This window comes from Populus trichocarpa, chromosome 12 (assembly GCF_000002775.5).
Source record: "Populus trichocarpa isolate Nisqually-1 chromosome 12, P.trichocarpa_v4.1, whole genome shotgun sequence".
In the NCBI taxonomy this organism is placed as follows: domain Eukaryota; kingdom Viridiplantae; phylum Streptophyta; class Magnoliopsida; order Malpighiales; family Salicaceae; genus Populus; species Populus trichocarpa.
The window spans coordinates 4,150,637-4,160,948 of NC_037296.2; the positions used below are offsets into that span (position 1 = coordinate 4,150,637).

At 29.3% G+C, this 10,312-nt stretch overlaps 1 protein-coding gene across 1 annotated transcript; it reads left to right on the forward strand.

The window, feature by feature from the left end:
• Positions 1–6,665: 6,665 nt before the first annotated feature.
• On the forward strand, positions 6,666–9,373 carry LOC7493486 (DEAD-box ATP-dependent RNA helicase 21). The gene has a single exon (XM_002317830.4). It carries the CDS (start codon positions 6,810–6,812, stop codon positions 8,955–8,957), a length of 2,148 nt encoding a protein of 715 aa, XP_002317866.4. The 5' UTR covers positions 6,666–6,809; the 3' UTR covers positions 8,958–9,373.
• Positions 9,374–10,312: the final 939 nt, after the last annotated feature.

Genomic DNA, 10,312 nt, shown 5'->3' on the forward strand with positions numbered 1-10,312 from the left:
ACCCATAAACTATTGAGCTTGTGAATATTGATACTTATACTATCAATTTGATCAATTATGTCATCAAACTATGGACAAATGTTGTCCCTCCATTGGCCTCTGTTTATTATTATTATTATTATTATTCTAAGGCATCCTCATGCCAATTTGCATGTCAACCATGATTAATAAACGGTAAAAATTATTTTTTAAAGTGTTTTATTATTTAAATATATATTAAAATAATGTTTTAAATTATTTAGAATTTATTTTTAATATTAATATGTAAAAACTCACTAAAAACAATAAAAAAATTCAATTCAATTTTTCAAAAATATTTTTAAAATAAAAAAATAAATATCTCTAATTTTCCTCCTTGAAATATCTTGGGAGCGCGTACTTATGTTGTCTTGTATTTAGAAAAAAAAATCAATATTTTTATAGGTAATAATGAAAATCAAATCCACTTTCAAAAATTATTTCAGTTTTTTTATAGTAGAAAGTATTCTTTAATTTTTTAGACAATGAAAATTCAATAAATTGTTAAAAATAGAAAATAAAATGGAATGTTCTAAAAAATTGTGGAGATCCCTAAGAGATCACAAGGTTTTGCATGGATAATTCCAGTGTAGTTCTCAAAATTTTATACATATGGTTCCTAAAATTAGGTTAAATATCATGCATCCAATCATACAAATATTTTAGAAGCTATACTGAAACAATATAATATTTATATGATATTTTTTAGGGCCTACAACAGAATATAGGAGCATTCAAATTTTTATTTTTTTTTTATTTTGTGTTTAATAAATCTGCATACAAATATTTTAGAAGCTATACTGAAACAATATAATATTACCTGCGCTCCATGCAAGGTAAATAAAAATTACAAAAAAAAAAAAAAAAAAACATAATCTAACAAGAACTTAGCCAAAACTATTGGAATGGAGGAAAAAAAAAGAAAAAAAAGAAGCAGTGAAGTCAAATAATAGTAGATAGATCGGGGCTGAAGCAGAAAGGGCAAAAAAGAATGAGCATCTCAGATCCATAAAGAAAAATAACGGAATTAATGCAAGGGAAAAAAAATCAAATATCATACATAAAATAAGAGTAGATTAGCTATCTAACCCAGGTATGCAGATTACTTCGATGTGTTTTTTTACTTAAAAAAATTTTAAATATAAATTAAAAAGTTTATGTAAGCATTTAATTAAAAATATTAACAACGCCGAACATATCATAAATATTATTTAAAAATAAATACTTTTTATTTTGAAAAATGAAGTTCATTTGTATAAAAAAAAATAATAAAGATTATAGATGAATTAGAATAATATCTTGAAAAATCAAACATAAAAAAACAATTTAGAAACACTTATATTCAAAAAAAACATGCAAAACTCATGAATTAAGCCATAAGACTGAGATAAACCCATAGAAAAAAATTAAAGATAATCACAAAACTAATATTTTAAAATAAATAATGTAAAATGATAAGATCTAATGAAGCCAAATCCCCAACAAATCAAATGGAAAAAAATAAAACTAAAAAAAAACAATTACATAAAAGGATTTAAAAATAATTAAAAGAATGAGGGTGAAAATTAAAAGAAAAATAGAGGGAAAACAAAAAATTTCAATTGGATGGTTAAATTGAATTGAAAAATAACTTTAACAAAAAGAAAAGGAAATCAAAATAATGAGGGTTAAATAAAAAAAAATAACAAAAACTTTGATTGAATGATGAAATTTAAAGCCAAAAAACAATTAGCAAAAGGGCCAAGAAAAAAAATCAAAAGAATAAAGAATAAAGACTGAAATGAAGAAAAACATATGAGAAATTGTAATTGAAGAACTAAATTGAAAACAAATAAAACTTTTATAAAAATAATATGAACAAAATAAGAAATCAAAAGAATGAGGACTTAAATTGAAAAATCAAAGTCAAATAAAACAATTGTGCACTTTATTTGGCAGGAGTGAGAGAAAAAACATCAGCGACAATTTGACCACCATACATCATCATGTGTCACACCTTGTGAAAGAGAACATAGTGGCGCATTCAAAGATATGGGGGAAGGTCGGGTTAGGCCGTTGGGTGGTGTTGAATGCATCGTCAAAATGGTGCAGGCATCACCCACTCACTAACGTGTGATTAGCTCGCGTCACCAGCTTTCTTGATTAGAAAAATTAGAAGTCAATGTGAAAAATATCAAAATGCCTCTCATGACCCTAATTATAACCCAAAAACCCGTGTGAAAATACAAAAACACCCTTATATGTAAATCTTATTTTTGTTTTTTTTAAGGTTAAATACGTATTTTAACTATACATAAAAAAAAACCAAAAAAACCTTGTCCAACAGCCTAACATTTGTTTGATTCTAGGGGGGTAAAAAAATATTTTTACTGTTTAATAGTTTATGAAAAGTAAACAAAGCCTGCAGTCAACAATTCTAAAAAAACCTGAAATCTAAAAAACCCTATAAATTAGTAAAATTTGAATTTCCCCCCTCAATAATATCCTTGTATTAATTATATTTTATTCCTTAATTTTTAAAATATATTTTAATCAAGTCATATTTTATTAAATCATCTCAGTTTAATTTCTGACTAATGGTTCTTAATGTGTCTGACCAATTGAGTTTATAATATGTTGATCCAAATATAAATTATAATTAAATAAATTAAATAATTTAATTTATTATCAATTCAAAAATTGATTAATTTATATTTAAAGATCAAATGCATTATTTAGCAACGTGTCATAATCCTCTAAATATTAGAAAAGTCATTAGTAGTTTGAGTTAAATCTTTTCAGTGATTGATTTCTAAATATAATTAAAATCTTTTCATTAATAATGTTTCGTTTTAAAATTAAAGCATGAAGTATATCTGTCATGTTAAATCATCTTTTTTCTCTACATAATAGTTATTGATCGTTTGAATAAGATTAGAAATCCTTTTCAAATCTCATTCCACTTTGACTAAGAACTTCTTAGTCAATACTATTTGAGAACAAATGTAACATTTTCTTCAATTCACCTATAGTGATTAATCTTCTTTTAATCACTCAAGTATATTCATATAGTTCATGCTAAAGCCAATACATGCCTTTTCGTTACCTCGATTAAGATAACATGTAACATGATCAAAACATAACATTATCTATATAAAATAACTTGATGATTTCAAGTCTAAGGTCACTTACATAACCATAACATAAATCTTTCCATAAACATATGTAATCTCTCCATATGAAATTCTCATGCGGGCTAGTTTAGTGTACATGTTTTATGATAAGAATCTACATATTAGTTTTAGGTATCCCTTGTACGTTAGCTTATAAAAACAATTGCTTCCTTTCATAAAAGAAAGAACATAATATGTATCAGTCTCTACGGCTTTAATGAATGTCCAGTATTTAAGAAAGCATTGGCTAGGAACATTTTAGAAACAATGTTTTGATATAATAAAAATTCTATAATTATAATAACTTTATAATTTTCTTTGCAAATCATTTTTGTCTCATGAATTTTATTTTTACTCTAGATTTCATAAATCAAATATTAGATTCATTAACCTAATATTATATGAATATTAAAGATAAATTAAGCCTTAATTAATAATAAACATGTATTTACATGAATATAATAATGTCACGTGTAACCAGCTGATTGGCTATAAAACATAGTAAACTAATATTTATAGTAGAAAATGTTAATTAGAAAAATTAACATATTGCATCCACCAAGTCTAAATTAACTGAATTAGAGAGGATGAGCATCCACCTAGTCTAAGTTAACTGTATTAGAGAGGATGATAATCAAAGACTGCAAATAGAATCAAATGCTAAAATTCTAAATCATGAAATGTTCTTCCTCATTTTAAGAAATATAAAGCTATGATATCAACTAATGGCTGAAAAACAAACTTACCATGAGAATCCTTATCCTTTCATAACTTTGATGGATACCTTAATTCCTTCCCATTCCTTCCCACATCCTGGTTTTTGGCATACATATTGTCTCACTTCCAACACTACCAAAGGTAAAAAGTTTTCCTTCACGATGAAAAGGGTGATTAGTGACCCACGAAGTATATGTCGTACTGTTTAGTATGTTGGATAATATTAACTGGATTAGACTAGACATGACTGAATTAAACTGGATAAATAAGTATCATGTCTTGTGTTTGGTATGCATTGAACAAGATAAAATTATATATTGTAATGATAATAATATCATTATCTTATCTAATGTTTAAACTGTAGATTATAATATATATTTTAATCTAAAAATTTAAATTTTTTAAATATAATATAATGAATAAATATATATATTTTAGGAAATCATTATTAATATCTATTTAAATATTATTTTATTTTGAACAAAATCCACAATTTTTCTTATGTTAATTAATACGTTATTTTAGCATTTAACTAACTTGCAAACAGTTGTAATTGTTTCAAATTAACTTATGTTTGAATTTTTATATTTGCGCATGACCATGTGATAATTTTTGAAATATATTTTTATTAAATTATACAGTAAGTAGAATAATTTTTTTAAAAATTCAAACAATTAAAATTATATAAATTTAAATTTTATTTCCTTTTAAATGCATTTTTTCGACAAACACACACACGCACACACTTATATAAATGCATGTATATTACAAGTAACATGATTTTTTGAATAAAAATCTAAAACAATTAAAATAAATATTCACAAAAAATAAAATGATTGAGATAAACGAGAAAAAATATTTTCTTTACCAAAACCCTCCTTCTTTATTCTTTTTTTTTTAATTTCTAGCAAACAAAATGTTTTTTTTATTAGAAGATTTTTTTTAAAAATTAATCTCATATAAAAAGAAAATCTTAATAAGAAAATAAAAAAATAATACAAGGAAAATTTTGACCTAGCAATATAAAATAATTAATTTGATAAATTATATAAAAAAATAACTTAAAAATAATAAAAAATATTCTTTATTAATATTCATGAGCAATTCTTTTCAAACAATTCTGCATATTAGATTTATATAAATTATTTTATAAATTAATTAACAACATTACCATAAAAAAACCCAAAAATTATTTTAAAAAAGAAATAATTGGATGAATTTTTAAATGTTATTGTAATAATCTTAATTAAAAAAATCATATTATAAAACAAATAAAAAAAGATTAAGGCTAGGCACCTGTCCCCCACAAACAGGGTCTTGTTTGTTTTGGCGTTTTAAAAGTGCTTTTGAAAAAAATTATTATTTTTTATTTTTTTCTTTACTTCAAATTAATATTTTTTTTGTGTTTTTAAATTATTTTTGATATACTGATGTCAAAAATAATTTTTAAAAAATAAAAAATATTATTTTGATACATTTCTAAATAAAAAATACTTTTAAAAAAAAACAATTATATTTCCACCCACACTATAAGTCAAGGTGCCCTTTTTTTTTTCTTTTTTTTTTTATAAGTTGGGGGAACATGTTTTTCAAGGGGAAAAAAAGCAGGAGAGGATACATGCTCAATGGGGGTAGACCACCTGTCATCATTTAGCTCAAGCTTTGGCTACCGGAAGTTTCTGAAAAATTGAATTTCAGCAAACGAAATTAAAATAATATTTATTTTAATTGTCGTAGATTTTCCTAAAAACTCATTTTTCACATAAAAATACCTAAAAATCAAACTAGAAAACACCCAAAGACTCCAAAATGCATAAAAAATTAAAATCAAATTAAAAAACTTTTAGAGATTTGTTTTTTTTTCTAATATAGTTAAAAATAAATACCACCTTCATTAATTTTTTTTTAATTTTAAACAGCATTTATAATAGTAAAATCAAAGTTATAAATGGCTGAGGTCCGATTATCTAAGAGTTTTAGCTCTTCAACTTTTCTAGAATTCTTTTACTTTTTATGTTTTAAAAATTAAAATGTAATAAAAATAAAATGAAAACTAAAAAGTAATAATTTAAAAGAACAAGGATGGAAAATAAATAAAAAAAACCTGAGAGATTCAAATAAAACTTTTGCATGTCATTTGTGAAAAAAATGCTTGTTTCTTTTTGTATTAATTTTAATTCTTAATTCTTAATTTTTATTTTTAAAAAGAAGTTAAAATTATATTTCATAAAATTAGCTAATACAACAAAAAAGCAAGATAAAGAAAAAAAAAATTCAAATAAATAAAATCATGAAAACATAATTTTAAAATATGTAATTGAAAAATAAAGTGACGTGCCTAAATTAGAAAAACTACAAATTTTAAATATTAAAATGGTAAAAAAACATAATAATTTTTTATGAGTTTTTTAAAAGTGTAGTTGATGTTATATTTTAAAAATAATTTTTATTTATAAATATATAAAAATATTTTTTTTATTTTTGAAAATTTATTTTTAATATTAGTATATAAAAAAATTAATTTAAAATAAAATAAATTAAAATTGAGTGAAACTTGGGTGAAAAAGCAGCACAAGGCACGAAGTTGGTTTTTAAATTAATATATATATTTTTTTATTAATATAAATGTTTGAACTAATTTATATTTCCTTGATTAATTTTACAAGTTTTAAAATTAATAATAATATAAATTTTCAATAATTATTATATAAATAATTATATGACTCGAATTTAAAATTATATAGTAACGAAATAGCCTAAATGATTTTTAAATTAATATTGATAGAGAGAGAGAGAGAGAGAGAGTAATTTCTAGAAGAGAAATATCTCTCGTCTGGATCGATCGAGAATCACTTGCTTTTCGATCAATCAAACCCCCGATCTCTACTCTTAAACCCTACCGCCGCCGACAACACCACCACCATGAAACGCTCAATCGACGATTTTAGCGTCTCCAAAAGCAAAAGCAAACCCGTCTTCTTAACCAAAGCTGAACGTGAAAAATTAGCCCTTCAGCGCCGCCAAGAAGAAACCGAACAACAGAAAAAACGCCAACAACTCATCCTCTCCCAATCCCGCCCCTCCAGTTCTGACACCGAAAAACCTCCCTCCGATTCTGACCGCCGTGACAGAGACAGAGACCGTGACAGAGACAGAGACAGGGACAGAGACAGGGACAGAGACAGAGACAGAGAGCGCGATCGGGAGAGAGACAGAGAAAGAGAAAGAGAGCGCGAGCGCGAACGCTCCTCGCGGCGCAACAGAGAGCGCGAACGTGAAGAGGATGTAAAGGCGCGTGAACAAGCCAGATTGGAGAAATTAGCCGAGAGAGAGCGAGAGAAGGAGCTGGATGCCATTAAAGAGCAATATTTAGGGTCCAAAAAGCCTAAAAAGAGAGTAATTAAACCTAGTGAGAAGTTTCGCTTCTCTTTCGATTGGGAAAACACGGAAGATACTTCTAGAGATATGAATGTTTTGTATCAAAACCCTCATGAGGCACAGCTTTTGTTCGGTCGAGGGTTTCGGGCTGGTATGGATAGGAGAGAGCAGAAAAAACTTGCTGCAAAGAATGAGAAGGATATGAGAAATGAATTTCGGAAAAAAGAAGGCCTAGACGAAAAGCCAGAAGAGGCGGCTGCTCAAAAATTGAAGGAAGAAGCTGCTGATATGTATGATACTTTTGATATGCGTGTTGATAGACATTGGTCGGAGAAGAAGCTTGAAGAAATGGCTGAGAGAGATTGGAGGATATTTAGGGAAGATTATAATATTTCTTATAAGGGCTCAAAGATTCCGCGGCCGATGAGGAGCTGGGAAGAGAGTAAGTTGAGTAGTGAGTTGTTGAAGTCAGTGGAGAGAGCCGGGTATAAGAAGCCGTCACCTATTCAAATGGCAGCGATTCCTTTGGGATTGCAACAGCGGGATGTTATTGGGATTGCTGAGACTGGTTCTGGTAAGACTTGTGCTTTTGTTTTGCCTATGCTGACTTATATTTCTAGGTTGCCTCCAATGAGTGAGGAGAATGAGGCTGAAGGGCCTTATGCAGTTGTTATGGCACCTACGCGTGAGTTGGCACAGCAGATTGAGGATGAGACTGTTAAGTTTGCACATTATTTGGGTATTAAAGTTGTTTCTATCGTTGGTGGGCAGTCTATTGAAGAGCAGGGGTTTAGGATTAGGCAAGGTTGTGAGGTGGTTATTGCTACTCCAGGTCGTTTGATTGATTGTTTGGAGAGGCGTTATGCAGTGTTGAATCAGTGTAATTATGTTGTGCTTGATGAGGCTGATAGGATGATTGATATGGGTTTTGAACCACAGGTTATGGGTGTGTTGGATGCAATGCCATCGAGTAATTTGAAGCCAGAAAATGAGGATGAAGAGCTTGATGAAAAAAAGATTTATCGCACCACCTATATGTTTAGTGCTACTATGCCACCTGCTGTGGAGCGACTTGCTAGGAAGTACTTGAGAAATCCTGTTGTGGTCACTATTGGTACTGCTGGAAAGGCCACCGACTTGATAACTCAACATGTGATAATGATGAAGGAATCAGAGAAGTCCTACAGGTTGAATAGATTGCTTGAGGAAGCTGGAGATAAGACCGCAATTGTATTTGTTAATACTAAAAAGAATGCAGATATGGTGGCCAAGAATTTGGACAAGCTTGGTTTTCGTGTCACAACTTTGCATGGTGGGAAGTCCCAGGAGCAGAGGGAAATTAGCCTTGAAGGTTTTAGAACCAAAAGATACAACGTGCTTGTCGCAACAGATGTTGCAGGTCGTGGTATTGATATACCTGATGTGGCCCATGTCATTAATTATGATATGCCTGGAAATATTGAAATGTATACTCATCGTATTGGACGAACAGGCCGTGCTGGAAAGACAGGTGTGGCTACAACATTCTTGACTCATGGGGACTCGGATGTCTTTTATGATCTCAAGCAAATGCTTATTCAGAATAACAGTCCCGTGCCTCCTGAATTGGCAAAGCACGAGGCTTCAAAATTCAAGCCAGGAGGAATTCCTGATAGACCTCCTAGACGAAATGACACTGTTTTTGCTCACTGAGGCACTTGGGAGTTTCAGAAGACCATGTAACAAAATCTATGTGCAGTATAGTGGTATCAGAAACTTCCGTGGTTACTGCTCTACCAACGGGACTGAGTTTAAGTCGGGGATTCGACAATCTCAATTTATTCAACAAACTTCCGTTTCCATATATTTTCTTGATACAGAGTTTCTGCCTTTATCTGGTAATAGAAGATTTCACGTTGATATTAGTTGAGTGTCATATTTGAACTCTCATTTCTTTTTCCTGAATAATTGTGTACGCAGCTTGAAGCGTTGACACTCTTAAAATATTGCACTTTCTGATGTTTACTTCTTTAGCTGCTGCATTTTTTGATTACTTGCATTTATTTTCTGTAATTGAATACACCCGACTTTGATAATTTGGTTTTATTTGGAGATTGAGCTTGATGAAAGACTGGGTTGAAGTAGATTAACAACTTCAATGTACAATTTTGTAGCGCCGAGTTTGAATTCTACCAGTGGAGCTTAAATGTTTATCTTTGTTAAGAAAAAGAGGTTTTTGTTGAGACTGGGCCTCTGAATACTAGTGCAAACTCACGTTTGAATTGCGTCTTAGTTCCAGATGTTCTAGGGAGAGAAAATGCCCTTCCTCTTCCCTCTTCTCCCTTCTCGTGACAAGGGACAGCCAGAATTTTCAATTCTTTGTAAAATTTCTTTAAAGTAGTTTCTTATCTGTTAGTTTTCCCATCTATTTCGTATTGCCCATTATGTCTTTATGACTGCTGTGCTTACTTTATATAATAACATCATAATCTTGTATTTGTTTTGGCGAGCTGTGGCAATTTGGGGTAATTGTTCCATGGATACAGGGTCTTCAAGACTTGTGTTCCCCAGTTTCTGAGAGGTAGGTGATACCAAAGCTCATTCCCATCATCCCATGGTACTTTGGTCCAAAATTTGGTAAGTTATACTAAGATGATATATATTTTATGCGATTCAAATTTGGTTCCTTTAGTATCCTTTCATAGTATTCAGATATGATGTTCTTTCTAGCCATTGGCAATTCTTTCATTCAACCTATCTATTTTTTCTTTTGGCAAATATGACTGTTGCACTAGCTTCCAAATTAATTAAGCCCATATTGATGCTCAAGTGATCTGAATTAATCTGTGGGGTCTTAAGCTTTTGCTTACATCTATTATGCAATACTTCATGCAATCTTCAAATTTTTGGAAATAGCCAAATCACTTGAGTTCCTCTTCGACTTTTGGATGCAGCTTGTCAACAGCTTGTTTTCGGTAAAACTACTACAGTGATTTGTGAATTGTTCAAGTATTTAATCAATTAGTTTCTTGGTCAAAGAATATCTCCCCTTTCACATCAATTTACAG